This window comes from Tachypleus tridentatus, chromosome 2 (genome assembly GCF_004210375.1).
Source record: "Tachypleus tridentatus isolate NWPU-2018 chromosome 2, ASM421037v1, whole genome shotgun sequence".
Classification (NCBI taxonomy): domain Eukaryota; kingdom Metazoa; phylum Arthropoda; class Merostomata; order Xiphosura; family Limulidae; genus Tachypleus; species Tachypleus tridentatus.
Genome location: NC_134826.1, coordinates 33,692,373 through 33,708,511, shown reverse-complemented (window position 1 = coordinate 33,708,511; position 16,139 = coordinate 33,692,373). Strand labels below are relative to the sequence as shown.

General features: G+C 31.9%; 1 protein-coding gene across 2 annotated transcripts in view; it reads right to left on the bottom strand.

Moving 5' to 3' along the window:
* Positions 1-2,923: 2,923 nt before the first annotated feature.
* The window catches only part of Gcat (Glycine C-acetyltransferase), a 64,365-nt gene continuing 51,149 nt past the window's right edge, over positions 2,924-16,139 (bottom strand). For both annotated transcript variants that reach the window (XM_076483296.1, XM_076483305.1), the window contains 3 exons: positions 13,966-14,041; positions 9,992-10,039; positions 2,924-3,127 (listed from right to left, as the gene is read on the bottom strand). In XM_076483296.1, coding sequence (XP_076339411.1) covers positions 3,021-3,127; positions 9,992-10,039; positions 13,966-14,041 — 231 coding nt within the window. In that variant the 3' untranslated portion in view covers positions 2,924-3,020. The remainder of the gene's footprint in view (positions 3,128-9,991; positions 10,040-13,965; positions 14,042-16,139) is intronic.

Sequence of the window (16,139 nt, the reverse complement as noted above, 5' to 3'; positions counted from 1 at the left end):
CCTCTAAGTCAGCTCTTATAATTCATATAGTTATCAAGATTTCTTTTAAATTTACTGTCTCCACAATATCTGAAGACACCTGTTCCAATGATCAGCCACTGTGTTAAAAAAATAAAATTGTCTTAGCTCAGGATGACTCCTATCTTGCAAAATTTATATTTGGATCCCCTAGTCCTACTATTCTCACCATGAAGTATGAAAGAAGATAATGCATTAGCACTTCCAATTCCCTTTACAATCCTTAACACCTCAATGAGATCCCCTTCTAACTTTTTTTTTTTTTTCAGAGATCTTACCTCTCCTTGTGTCACAACTCTTTCACTGCAGGCACCATTCTAGTAACCCTCTGCTGAGCCCTTTCCAACAATTCAATGCCCTTTTTAAAGTAAGAAGCCTAAGACTGAATACAATATTCCAAAGGTGGCCTAACCAGTAACCTATATAATGAAATTGCAACCTCTTTAGACTTGTATTCAGTATTTCTGTAGATATAACCTTGAATTGTACTTGCTCCACTACTAGCAACAGCACCATTGCTTGTATGGCTTACAAAACTAATCCACTGCTACATCAAAATCCCTTTCTTTTATATCACTGTTTAGGTTATTCTAATCCAAATTATACTTACAATTGAAATTATGATAACCAACATGTATTACTGTGCATTTCTTACAATTAAAATCCATCTGCCACTTATTTGTCCAACTTGCTAAACAATCTAAATCCTTTTATAAAGCAACAATGTCCTCTTGACAGCCAGCAACAAACAATGCCTTAATATCGTTAGAAAATTTAAATAATTTATTGACCATACCTTCATCTATCACTGATGTAAATTAAAGAGGGCAAAAGTCCTAAGACTGGGCCTGTAGGTACCCCACCTGCAATATTAATCCATTATAACACTCCTCTGCTTTCTCCATCCAGTCATTCTTCTTCCAAGTTAGCTAACTCAGCCCCACAGCTAAAGAAATAATTTTTTCAAGGTTTTTATGTAGCATCTTATCTAATGCTTTTTGGAAAATCCAAATCAACACTCTTCTCCTTTTTCTTTTCTAAGAATGTCAAAAGACTTATAAGGCAAGATTTTCCCTTAGTGAAACAATTTCGGCTATCCATTAAGATTCTAAGCTTTCTTAAATGAATATGTAAAGTATCTTTTATCACATTCCAAAAACTTTCCCAAGATGGATGCAAAACTAATAGGTTTACAAATTACTGGGACATTTTTTATCACTTCCCTTGAAAACAGTAAGAGTAGCATTCTTCAACTTCCAATTTCTGGGACCTGCTCTCTGTTTTAGGAGTTACAAAAAGTAGTAGTAAGTGGATCACATATCCAATCCTTATCTTCCTTCAAAATTCTTGGGGAAATATTATCTAGCCAAGGAGATATTTGATTTTTTAAACTTCTCATATTCTAATTAACAAGCTTAGAATCAGTGTGATCATCATGTTTAGCCTTTTTCTGTTCATCAATTGTACAAAATGAAGAATATTGCTTAAACCTTCATTATTAAACATTGAAGAAAAAGCAGAATTTAATAACCCATCCACCTTATAATTATCAGATACGAGTCTTTGACCATCCTTCTCCATCTTAACATTATCTTTAATGTATTTAAAGAAATCCTTAACTTTAACATTATCAGCTAACCTTTATTCATACAATAAGGTTTTTAATGCCATAATTCCTTGTTTGACAAACTTTCTTCACCTAAGTCTCCTGTTATACCAGTCAATTTCAGTTTCTTAAACTTGTGATGCTTTTCTTCAATTTTAACCCTTTGTGAGTTTAGCCTGGTTGTTTACTTGCAATCACCTTTTTATTTTTATAAGAAATACGTTTATATCCACTAGCAGAAACTCAGATTCATTCTTCTTGCTATTATCTTTGATGTCAATTTATAAAAGGAAACTAAGTTAAAAAAAATAATAAAACCTATGTTTACATCTAGTCTACAGCATTAAGAGAAAAACCACAGGGATACAAGTTGTAAAGGACTTTCTGTACCATAACTGTAATTATCATAACTTGTCAGGAAGACTAACAGGTAAGTACATAAACCACCATCAGTTACCTGAAGTTGGCCTTTCCAGTCCTGGTTCAGAGTTATTTGATGTTAATGGCCATTTTCAAAAAGTAATAAACATTTTACAAGACTTGTAGCAAAATTTATTTCTGTTGTATGGTCAAGAGATGTTTGCAGCATATTCCAACTTTATTAGCACTCCATTTAGGGAAGAATTGATTAATTTTATTTTCATTGCAACACAGTTACAGAATAGTGTGTGTGTGTGTGTGTGTGTGTAGAAGAAAGATAAAGGGATGAAAAGAGCACAAATAAAAATTCCTTGTAGTTTTTTTTAAATCATTTTAATACATAATTGATCATGGATAGAAGGATTAGAAGTTCCAACACAGAGAAGAAATGTAAATAGCCATGTTGATCTATCACACAATATAGCAAAAAATTCCAGCCTTTTTCGATTTGAGACCAACTGGTTGTCCTGTTTGTCAAAAATTGCTATATTGGTCACTTTAACCTCAATTTGCAGCCTCAGAAAAGTTGTATCTGTACTCTACCCTAAGTTTGGAGTTTTAAGAGTTGTGGCCATGCATAAGGAACAGACCCACAGAGAGAGAGATATTTGCATATATATATGCAAACCTATATATGTGTATAGGTTTCTTTCTATTCATAGTTTACTTAACTTATTTTTTTATAAGTTATAAACTCATGTACAAAATTAGAAAATCTTTTTTTCTTTGTAACAAACATATACAAGCTCAATTATCAATTAAAACGTATAGTACTTTAAGAAACTGAAGCTACCTGATGCATCTAAAAACTTCTATTTTTGAGTTGTGCATTTTATTCTGTTTCACAGATGGCTATGTTTCGATAGAAAAAACAAAAAATGCTAATGAATACTATTTATTTGGAAATGTAAATTAATAGAAATGTTCCAATCACAAAATAGAAACTACATATAATTAGAAACAAAATTATCTGTAATTAAATCACTTTAAGTTTCTTTCCAACACTTATAAATGCATCCACAGTCTTATCAATATCTTGCTCAGAATGAGCTGCTGAGATCTGTACTCTGATTCTGGCTTTTCCTGTGAAAAAAAAAGTCAATAAGCTATAATCAAGGTTTACTAAAATCAAAGTGTAGTCATAATACAAGTATATAAATCTTCTAAAATTAACATTTGAAAATGTTTTACTTTTTATAGTATGTGTGGTGAACAAATTTTATAATAAATTAATACAAACAATCATAGTTGTTCAAACTGAAGAAGTATGCTTTATCATTAACACATTCAACCATCATTACAGAGAAACATACATAACAGCATCATTTGTAATTCATTCATCAAAAAGTGGAGACTTTGTTCAAGACCAGGGTTGTCACAAGATATCAAAGAGGTAGATCATATTTTTAGTCTGCTTGAAATTTCTTATTTTGTAGACCACAATACAGATCAGTTACTAAACTTGATAAATTATAATGGAATTTTGTAGTATCAATATAGTAATTTATTATTTTCTTGTTATTCAAATTGTGTATAAAATATCATTTCACATCCTCCCCATGCAAAATATTTCAAGGTTTAGCAACCTCTAGAAGAAGCAGCAACCACATACAAAGGTCACAACAAAAAGAAATAATTATTTCCTTTACTTCTTCATATACTTTTCTGTATTTTAAGAAAAATAAGTGTAAGAACTCATATTAACTGGAAGGCCAATACAATAAAGTCACAACTGTATAATGTTATGAGATTTATGCAATTTAGACTAAACATTTGTTTTCATAAGTTATAATCTGTAGTCATTTTAGAGTGAGAAAGCATAATTTATCTTTATTTCACAATTTTTTATGGTGGTTATGAGGTTGATCAAACTGACAAATCCCATATAGTTAAGGTGCAGAAAATAACAGACAAAATATAAAGTTTTACTAAAATTAAACGTCTGAAATGTCTTCAGGAGGTTTTAGAGAATGTGATCTCTATATTTATGTAAAAATAATATTGGAGACTTTTGGGAGGAATAATATATTTTTAATCATGACATGAAAAAAATCACTTCTCATTCAAAGTAGTAACAAAACAAACTATTTTCACACAAATCTTTAGTAAAAACACTTCATTAAAAAATCTAAATTTCTGTGTACAAGAGACCTGGAATCATTACTAAAAGTCTTCAAATTTTGCAAAGGTACACATTTTTATACTGAGCCTGTTGTAAAATAGTTAATGATGACTTTTGAAAGACACAACACTACAAGATCATAGTTAATATACACAAAACCACCTTAAGACCCAATAAAGATGAAAAACACTATTTTCAGCATTCTTTATGAATGTGGACTCCAACACAGTGGAGAAAGAAAATGATCAACAAAAGTTAAAATTCAGAAACACAACAGATGTATAATACTCAATAATACTGATCTATTTGTAACAACACAGTGGAGAAAGAAAATGATCAACAACAGTTAAAATTCAGAAACACAACAGATGTTAATACTCAATATTACTGATCTATTTGTAACAACACAGTGGAGAAAGAAAATGATCAACAAAAGTTAAAATTCAGAAACACAACAGATGTATAATACTCAATAATACTGATCTATTTGTAACAACACAGTGGAGAAAGAAAATGATCAACAAAAGTTAAAATTCAGAAACACAACAGATGTATAATACTCAATATTACTGATCTATTTGTAACAACACAGTGGAGAAAGAAAATGATCAACAAAAGTTAAAATTCAGAAACACAACAGATGTTAATACTCAATATTACTGATCTATTTGTAACAACACAGTGGAGAAAGAAAATGATCAACAAAAGTTAAAATTCAGAAACACAACAGATGTATAATACTCAATAATACTGATCTATTTGTAACAACACAGTGGAGAAAGAAAATGATCAACAACAGTTAAAATTCAGAAACACAACAGATGTGTAATACTCAATAATACTGATCTATTTGTAACAGCACATTATACATATGAAGAATTGTGATAAGACAGAATACTACTAATATAGTAGGATATGAACATCAAATGAAAAAACAAAACCTTCTATATCCATCTGACTGACAACAAATTCAGTCAACCCAGCACAGATGTTGCTAAAACTTTAATACCCCTCTTGAAAAATCACCAGATGGTTATTAAAGGTCTAATAGGATAATGGATAATGCAAAAGACTTTCAACCAAGAAAGATTCAGGATCCATTGCAAGCCACTACCAACACAGAAATAGTCTTTCTCTGGATTTCCTTAAAGATGGAAAGAGGTTAGCAGCTAAAACATGGGATAAAAATACTTGTAATTAATATATAATTAAATTAATAATAACCAATACATAACTAATAAACAAAATCTCTCCTGGAATGTCATGTAGCATGTAAAGAGTATACCGAGTTATGTAACATCACTTTTCATCTCTTCCATTATCAACACTACTAATTTCATACACTCTTTAAAGTTTCCCATACAGTACCTTCTGAAATATGAAATTTTATCAAATGGTTTAGTCCTCATTAGCCAAAATTTACATTTTATAAATTTGTCACTTGGTGATTTCATCCTTGAAGCCAAGAATGCAATCATTATGCTTCTGCTGGAAACAGTATGGCTGCTTGCATTTTAAAGGTATTATGCTACTGTGGTACTGTGTTACTGGTTGGATTATTATCCAGTCTTATGTAAATTATCAACATGTGATTGTACTCTTGTGCACTTCTTTTTCAAAATGTAATGAAAAGTAGAAGAAATCCCATAATATTTGCACTTGTTGTTTCTACAATAATTTCCAGAACAGTATGTTTTAGAACTTATTTTACCATTACAATAAGAGAAAAGATAAACAAACAGTGTTCAGAATAAGACTAAAAGATTTCTTGATCTGTTGCTATTTGTCTGTCTAATTTAAAGTAAAACCCTGTTGTACAATAAATCTTGTACATAATACTTGTTATTAGTGACATAAATGATCAATCTTCAGAAATTATAAAAGTGGGTAAAAGAAATGAATGTGCCACAAAGTGTAGTGTGGCTACAGCAAGACAAACATTACATGGCAAGACAAATACATTCAAAACTGGGAACTGACATTGCATGGGGAGGAGGATGGCTGGGCAACTGAAACACAATAACATCTTTGAAATAAGATACATTGAGGGACAACAGAAATAAAAGAACCATGACAGTCCCAAGTACCTCCCACTGTGACCCACTGATGGGGTATAAATGAGGGAGAAATACAGACAAATGTAACATGGTTGAGTACTTACGTTGATTGGTTCTACTCTTAATCCAAAACTCAGCTACTGGGAACTGACATCCATGAGGGATCCCAATCAAAGAGATGAACTGCAATTTTCAGGAATGTAGATGATAGGAGTGAAGATGGAAAAAGAATACAAGGAAGAAAAGGCCAATCAAATCACAACCTAAATCCAGTAGGTAAGGATGAAGGGAAAAATCACAGACAAAGCAGTGGAGTAAGGGAAGGTTGATTGATTGATTTAGTGTTTTATGGCACAAAGCAGCTAGGCTATCTGCACCAAACATCCAGTAAAATGTTAAAAGTAAATTTAGTAAAATTCATAAAAGGAAATTAATGTAAAACAAAACAAAGTTTAAAAAAAATGAAATAGCATAAAACCAATGTTTACATCTTGTCTACAATGTCAAGAGAAAAACTACAGTAATTTAAGTTGTAAAGGACTTTCTGTAGCATAACTGTAATAATCATAACTTGCCAGGAAGACTAACAGGTAAGTACAAAAACCATCGTCAGTCACCTGAAGTTTGCCTTTCTGGTCCTGGTTCCGAGTTACTTGATTTTATGGCCATTTTGAAAAAGGAAAGTAATAAATAGGTTTTAAAAGATGTGGAGCAAAATTATAATAATGACTCGCCAAGATGACTAATGGGTAGTTCAAACAGCAGTGTTAGTCACCTGAAGTTGGCCTATCCAACCCTGGTTTCGAGTTATTTAATGTTACAGCCAGTTTCTAATTTCAAATTGAACTAGATAAACTGTGATATTTAAAAGGGAGCCACATTACAAAGGTCTAATGTATAAATAAAAACTTAAACGGTATTAAAAAGATCAATGGCCTTTAAAAAACTAAAAACATGAACAAGGTGGACAGTGTCACCATCACCAATAACACTGTCTAATGTTATGGACAAATCTAGGGAAAGAACATGCTTAAAATGGTGCTGTTGTTGCGAGTCATAATGATGACAAGAAAGTAAAATGTGGCTTAATGTGATCTGAGTGTCATACAAACTACACAGATAAAAGAAAACAATGAGTTAAAAACTGTGACCAAGACATAGTCTAGGTAGAACTTTCTCTTCCCGATCCTTACAGAAGCAAGACAGCCAAAGTCCAATAGAGGGTTTTATTTGAAAAAGCTTCTTTTCACGTGCTCTCTCCAAGTCGACTGCCAGCTGGCATGGAGCAGAGCCTTGAATACAGGACTATAGTCCATGTATGGGACAGGCACAGCAAAGATAGTGCCAGATCAGATAGACTTAGCTGCAGTGTTGGCGAGCTTGTTCATGCGAATACCAATGTGGCCCAATATCCAGAAAAACTGGACAGAAGTAAATATTAAAGAGAAATGGGCCAGACAGTTTAGAATATCGGCGAGAACACAGTGTGAACCAACGTGAAGTGATTCCAGGGAAAGTAAAGAACTGAGCGAGTCATTATAAATAGTGCAGTTTGAGTACTGCTTAGTTTCTGTGTGATCCAGGGCAAGGGAAATGGTATACAGTTCAGCAGTGAACACAGAAGCTGTAGAGGGGATTCTGCATAAATCACCAAACCACAACAAACCTCATGTTTGATGACTGACATGAGATGTGAAAGTCAACGACAGAGAGCCCGTTTGCAAGAGTGAGAGGGAGTTGTTCAGTGATGGCATTAAATTTTATACTGAAAAGTGTGACACTCAGAACACAGCCCTGAGGGACTCCAAGTTCCTATAGAAAAGAATGGGAAAGTGTCAAACCCACACGAACTTGGAATCCCCTGTCCATTAAAAAATTAATAAAAATAGGCAAATGACCACATAACCATATATATATATGGAGGTCTCGCAAAATGCCATACCTCCATGTTATATCATAAGCCTTCTCTAACTGACGTTTCAAGTCAAATCATGGGGTCCATGATGGAGCACTGTTGTTGGAACTCACACTAGGTGAGTGAGAGGAGGTTGTTCAATTCAAGGAACCAAACAAGACGAGCATTAACCATCCTCTTGAAAGTCTTACAGAAACAGCTCATCAAAGCAATTGGACAGTAGTTTGAAGAAATACTGGGATTCTTTCCAGGCTTGGAGAATGGCAGGACAATAGCCTGGTGCCAGGCATCAGGAAAAACATTCTCCTACCAGATCTGGTTAAAAACAATCAGAAGGATAGCAAGAGATGCAGGAGATAGATGGCGCAGCATCTCATAGTGTATATCATCAGACCCAACTGATGTACTGCCAAATTGATGAAGGGCCAGTTTGAGTTCCACCAGTGTAAAGGGACGATTATAGTCCCAGAGACAATCAGCTTGAAAGGAAAGAGGTAATTGCTCTGCCTGAGTCTTGATGGATAAGAAGATGGAAGAAGAAGTGCTAGATACTCGACAAACGCTTTCGCCTAGAGTATCAGCAGTGCTCTGGGTATCAGTCACTTCCTGGCCATCAGAGAGGAAGATCAAGAGGGGGACAGAGTCATATTGCCCACTGACCTTTCAAATCTTGTCCCATATGACTTTGGAACTGGTGGTAGAAGATATGCTGGTTATGAACTTAATCCAAGATTCCTTCTGGCTTTGATGTCTTCGAGAGTTTGACGATTCGAGAGTGTGGGATATCTATGGAAAGTATCCAAGGCTCGTTTTTGAGCCATCCATGCCATGTGGCAGACAGAATTCCAACATGGACGATGATATAGTGGAAAACGTGTCGAGGTTTTAGGAATACATTGAGCAGCTGCTTGTATAATACAGTCAGTTACTGCTACCACACAGCTTACAGACAATGGCAGAATCAAGTTCTGTGAGAACAGTGAGAGAGGACTAGTTTGCCTGATCCAGCTTTCACTGGGGCAAGTGGGTCGTGTGGCATCAACCACAGCCAGTCTCTCTTAAGATTATATGAAAATAATCACTGCCTCGTGGATTATTGTCAACCCTCTATGAAAAATGGGGAAATAACGAAGGGGAGCACATTGAGAGATCAATAGCAGTATAGGTCTGACTACTTGACTAGGTGTATGGAAATAAGTAGAAGAACCAGTATTGAAAAGAGAAAGGTTGTGATTGGAGAGCATACGCTCTACAGAGCAACCCCTCCAATCAATATCAGCACTTCCCAAGAGGGGATGATGTTCATTAAAGTTCCCTATAATGAAAAAGGGAGACGGCAACTGTTCAATGAGAGTATCAAGGTCTGATTAATCACGTCTCTCCAGTTGACAGGTAGAGAGAACAAACAGTGATAGTATGACCCAAGGAATTAATAAAAGAAGAAAGTTACAAAGGGAATGTGACAAAATAGCAAGTTATTAATGATAATGTTGTGATGACAAAGAAGCAAAATAAAGCATGTCTTGAATAACTTTCTTTAATTATTTTTTCCATGTTTCACTACAAGCAACTTAAATATATGTAATAGATATTATAACCTTTCACACATTAAATAAATTATTCAGATGGCCCATGTTTGGGTGGGATTTCAGTTCATTTCTTCCACTACGCATGTAACTTCAGTTCAAAATGATAGTTTTAAAATGTTGGCTTGTTTGAATAATACAAAACATAGAATTCTTCAGTTGAACTGTTTTCTGGTAAGCTTAGTTTCTGTTTTTCAGAAAAAACCATTTAAATTTTATATACTTAGAACACAATAAAAAAACATAGAAAAATGTTCAGTTTCTTACCTTTTGGTACAACAGGAAAACTAAAACCAATGACATAGATTCCTCTTTCTGAAAGACAAAAACACTTCCTTATATTGAACTAATGCACAACATAAGTTGAATGTAATCAATACATATTAAAAGGTATGTGGAAATACTGAAGATACTAGTAAGGAGTTTAAAACATGATCTACTTTTGATGATGCAGTTTTTTTCAGTTGTTTACCAGTTTGATGATTTGATATACTATGCACTTTTGAGCTGTTATAAAGATTCCACAGGTTATGAAATAAACTTGAAATAAGTTTTGTTTGTTTTTTCCCCATATACTTTTTTAATTTAGGAAAAAAAAATAAAGATCATTTACCAAGTGTGTGTTTATGTATGAAAAAATTAAAACACCTATATGGACTTACTAGTAGCAACTAAAATAAATACAGTGTAATAATAGCAATTACTTTAATGTTTGTTAACATTTGGATCTAATACTCTACATGCCCAAAAAAATCACTAAACACCATTCAACTATGTAAAGATATTCTTTCAGGATATAGGCTTAAGAATAAAATTAAAATGCAGATACAATAATTCGGGAGTTTTGTTTTAACACTGTTTAGACTTAAGAAGCATACTTTAGTGGTGTCAAAGTCCAAAGAGCATAGATGAAGGGAAATAACATTGAAGGGGGGACCATTTCATGATTTGAAATATACTACAGCAGCTTCATTGTAGAACTGATACATTTTGATGGTATATTCTTTTAATATTCATTTAAGTATTTAGAAGTTCATTTTTAGATTCATTATTATATTATGGTGCAAAATATGTTTGAAATGCATGTTGTAATGTACTGCTCATTTGGAAAACTCAATTTGTACTTTCTACCTGAGGATATCTTAAGTTGCTAGAACATAGTTCTATCTGTGCTTTGTTGGTTTCAATTTTTCCAGTGATATTCATGCTAATATTTTTTGAAAATGCTTGTTAACCAAGGTAGTAGGAAAAATTATATTTCTACAAGTCTTGCTTGTCTGACTGTTTTAGAATTGTATGTAAAAAATATTCAAGGGCTATTTGCACTAAATGTCCATACTTGAGAAGTTACAGACTAGAAGAAAGGCAGTTAGTTAACACTACCAATTCCCAACAAAAAGTGGGATTGACAGCTAATTATAATGTCTCAAGGATGAACTTGTTTGATAGAAGATTCAAACTCAAAATCCATAAATTGGTGAGTCAAGCTTCCCAACCACCTAAACATAAATTATTTAGTACTGAACATACAAGTATAGCCAATCATATGCATAAAAATAAGCGTTTTGTATTTATTTGAATAAAGATGATTTCACTCTCTTGCTATGAGCATGTCAAAACTTTTTCAGAGTTACATTCAACATTTCATTAAACTATTTTCATTGTATATAAATAAACTTGGCATCAAAACATAATAAATAAATCAAATGTTTATATTATAGAAGCTTTAATTTAATTTCATAGGGAAATATTTCAAATAAATGCCCAATCTCCCCTTCTTTGAAAATTGTGGCATTTGCTTTCTAGGTATTACTCTTCTCTAAACTAATTACCTTCTCTCTGAGAAGTATAAAGCTGAACACAAATTACTCATTCTATTACAGTGACTACTCAGGCAAAGGAGAATTTATGTAACCTTCATTCCTAGCTGTTTACATAGTCATAAACTGGTAAATCTGACCCACTTGCCACATCCACTTGTCACAGCCTCTGTTTCAGAAATTACTAAACTTCTCACTAATGTTACATTTATTATTTATAACTAACAGAAAGACAGTTTTAATATATCAAATAATGTATTATATTATTTTGTTTTCTATAAAGTGAATTGTCTATTTCATCTTCAGTTTGACACTTCTTACAGTATTCAAATTGACAAGTTCAGCTGAATTTTTATGGCTCTTATCACACAGTTAAAAAGTCAGAAAAATTATGATAGTTACAGGACATTGTTTACTTTGTGTGTGTTATTATTCAGCACACTTTAGTGCATTATTGAATTAAATAAAAATTACTTAGTGTAGTATTAGTGCCATTAGTATAAAAGAATAGGCTTAAGTTCTATTGACAGTTGGCAACAAAATACAAAAGAACCCATGCAAGTAACATACTTATTGTTTTTCATGTGTATTAATTATTTACATCATTATAAAATAAACTAAAATGTAAAATCTAGAAACGTACTAAGTTATATTGGGTAAGATAATAAAAAAAATAATTATTCTTCACAAAAGGTATGCTCATGAGTAACTCATGCATTATTTAATTTGATATGGTAATGTGTGATACATATTTGCCAAGTGATTTACAAATTGTTTGGTGGAGATAGACATGGTTCAAAGGGCAAAAAAATAAAATATAAAAAATGTATACTATTATAAGCTTTAAGCTATGTAGGATAAATTGAGCTTCCTTTTACAAAAAATGTTTAAACTTTATTTAGGAGATTTTAGAGATTACACAAAAGAAATTTCACAACTTTCAGATGAAAAGTATACATTTAAACTTAACATGAAAATCATTTTGTATTTGGAGTAGTCAACAATCTGACTTCTTATATTCATGCACATTTGTTTGAAGAAATAATTACTTAAAAAATAAGATTTTTTGTGCACTAAAGACTTGTAATTTTTACTGAAAGTTTGTCAGATTTCATGAAGATGCAAATAACATTAAAAGTTATAGTGCAGAAATTCTGATTGTCAGATTGGAGTCAAACTCAGTCATATCAACTAAGCACATAGTTATACATGTAATACACATGTTGCATCGTTGGCATTTTTAGTAGTTAATATATTTTATTTGTTTAAGTTAAATAAGGTTTGTATCTCTTAAAGCTGGATCCAAAATATTTTATGAAGTACCAAAATTGTTGTGGGTGTAATTAGTCCCCCATTATGTCACTTAGTACCAATGGCTAACATGTATGATACTACTCTTATAACCAACCAACATACATTTATCTTGAACAAATTCATTTTCCTTAAGTTTTACATTTAAATAATAAAAAAAAGTAACAATTTATTTGCTTTAATTAAGTTTTAGTACAGTCTTGAGCACTTTCTGGTCTTGATTTCTTGTGAAAAAGTGTATTATTTTAGTAAACAAACTGCTGGTTTTGCACACTTTGACATAAGGAAAGATGTGGTTCATTGGACAAGTTTCTTACCACACTTCCTTTTTGCTCTTTCAGATAAAGTTATTAATTTTAAACAAAAAAGCACGTAGACTTCAAGTGAAAGTTGTAAAGGTGTTTTAAAACACCAACAAAGGAAATCTTTCAACCACTATTATACAACTTTATATTTACATATGACTAGTGAAGCCTTTTCTGAAGAACTACAATTCTTAGAGTATTAGAAGAGATGAAGAGGGTTCATTACAGCTTGATTTGAAATATCTAATTAATAAAAGCTCCTTTATTTACAATGTTCTTTTATTCTTTGCTGTGTAGAGAATACTCACCTCTATCAAAAGGTGTCTCATTACATGCTCTTAAAGTGTATGTATATAAAGGAATGACTTCCTCCATTCGATTTCATGTGTTCTTTGAATGGTATACAGTATAACCAACATAGGCCTACTTACAACAAGTCCAATTAAATTTGTCAGCAACACATGGCTACCATAGGTGGAATCAAACCTTAATAACACCTCTTCTTTAATAAATAGTAAAATATACAAATATTTTATAAATTAGAATTTGAATCTTTCTATCTATTGAGCTTAGAAAATTATTTTGAGTACATTTACCTATGTTTCTATGGATATTTCTTTATTTCAAATAGATAATTGTAGATAGATAAGTACTATTAAGTTTAAAACTATTAATAATAAGCAAGGGATTATTATTGAGAATTATACAAAAATAAAGCAAACACTGTTGGCACACTAATTAAAATTTGTTAACTTTTTTTCATGTTGATTTTGTACTAACAATTTCAGGGTCTTGAACCACTTACCTAGCATTTCATTAGCAAATATTGAAGCAAGATGAGCATCACCAAGCATCACTGGGCAAATAGGATGGTCATCACCCTAGAATATATCATTTATACATTTACAGCAAAAACTGAAACTAAATCATATTATTCATTGATCATCAAACGACGACAATTTAAATCATATTAGTAAAAGATAAAAACTGATGATAAGTGGGTAGGTTGGAAAGTAAAGTTACAAATCTTCAACTTATTTGCAAGATACAACCACTAATCTTTTCACATCAGGGCAACATTTAGAAAGAACTAACCTGAATAATGATTTTAAAGGATAGAAACTACATAACATATACAGTATATTGCCAATTATCCAGACTAATTGGGACTAAAGGTGGTCCAGATAATTAGACATTAAGAAAATTATGTCTTAAATATAAAAGAAAATTGAATCTTAAAGCATATATTTTACAATATCATTAAAATATACAGTTAACAAAAAAACAAAGTTGAAGAATAAGTAGGAATAATTCTACTTATCTGTGTAATACACACTCTAAACAACTGACTATATACCACTACTTAGTATATATATGTACACTACTGTCATTTATTTATGATAAGAAATGAGGTGATTTGCAGCTGCTCACAGAAGACCTTTTTCACACCTGTATCATACATCCTTTTCAAACATGGGAGCTGAAAAAGTTTCATTTCTTATGTCCTTCCAACCATGTCTAAACATTTTAAAGCCACTTTATGTGATGGTCTCTTATAGTCTTTACCATCATCATCATCATCCTCTTCTCTAGGTTCTTCCTCTTCTTGTATAACTTCCAAAAATTAGCCACCATGTAATAGCATCCTTCAAGATCAAGATTTTACAAAAATCTGATAATGCCTACTTGGTCAATGTTATCATCAGCCAATGAAAGTCTTTGAAGAAGTATTTTTCCTATACAGATATTTAAATGTTTTAATCACTCTCTACCCATTGGCTGTATTACAGAAGTCACATTTGGTGGATGAAATATAACCTTGAAGATGTCATCATGTTCCAGAACTTTAACTAAGATGGCAAATTATCTACAAGAAAAACTGTTTTTGAGTTTTCCAACCTTCTTTTGATAATTTTTAGTCTCACGAATAAAGATTCTGTTATACCATTCCAGAAGCACTTGAATGTTCATTCACACTTTATTCTAGTTGCTATAAACAATAGGTAAATTTCCACAATCTTGGATGGCCAAGGTTTTATTTCCCAGTAAAGTAACAAAGACAGCTTGTGATTTCTATTGGCATTAACTCAACCAAAATCAGCACTCTCTCTTTATGTATATAATTTTCAAAATTGGACCTGAATAATAGAAAATTTTACTCTATATTTCCAATTCTCACAATCTTGTCAGTTGCTAAGAAAACAGTAGTGCTGACCAGTGATGTTTGAACATACTAAAAGAATAGGTACAACCTTTTTTTATTCCAGTATGTTTTATGCTTCAAGGTTTTGGCTATACAGCTTTAACAAGAAACTTTACAATACAGCAATAACAGTTATAACTCTAATATAAGGTTTCAAAATTTGTTCTATTCTTTGGTTTGTCAAGCATGCAGGAAATCAAAATCAAACAATTTAGAAAAATACGTTGTTTAATAGTTAATGTACAGTCCTGAGGAAAGAAAAAACAACTTATGAACAGACTGTTAAACTATCAGTGGACTATTTAGAACATTAAACATGTAGAAAATGATTATCAGAACCTTGCTTAATAACCTCAGGCAAAACTGTGAACAAAACCTATCAAAATAAGATGCCACAAAGGAAAATCACAAAACAAAAGAAAAAGGTTCTTTCAAAAAAAAAAAAAATCAGAAACCACCTTTTTGATACAATAAAATAGTCTCAACCTTTACAGAACAAAGTCTTTTATAATATATTCAGTGGGTAGAAAATGAAGTCCAACTGAAAACAGGATGACCACAGTAAAACAGAATAATATGTTTAATCTTTGGATGTTTCAGAATTTACGTGTTTGTTCCATATAAATGTTTTAGATGGTTGATGATGGAATATGTAAATTCTGAAACTTCCATATGTGTGTGTGTGTGTGTGTAAAACAGTAGTGTTAATACAGAAAGGAAAATATTATAGAGAGGAAGAAATAAGTACATAAAATGAATATATCAAAACAAAAAAA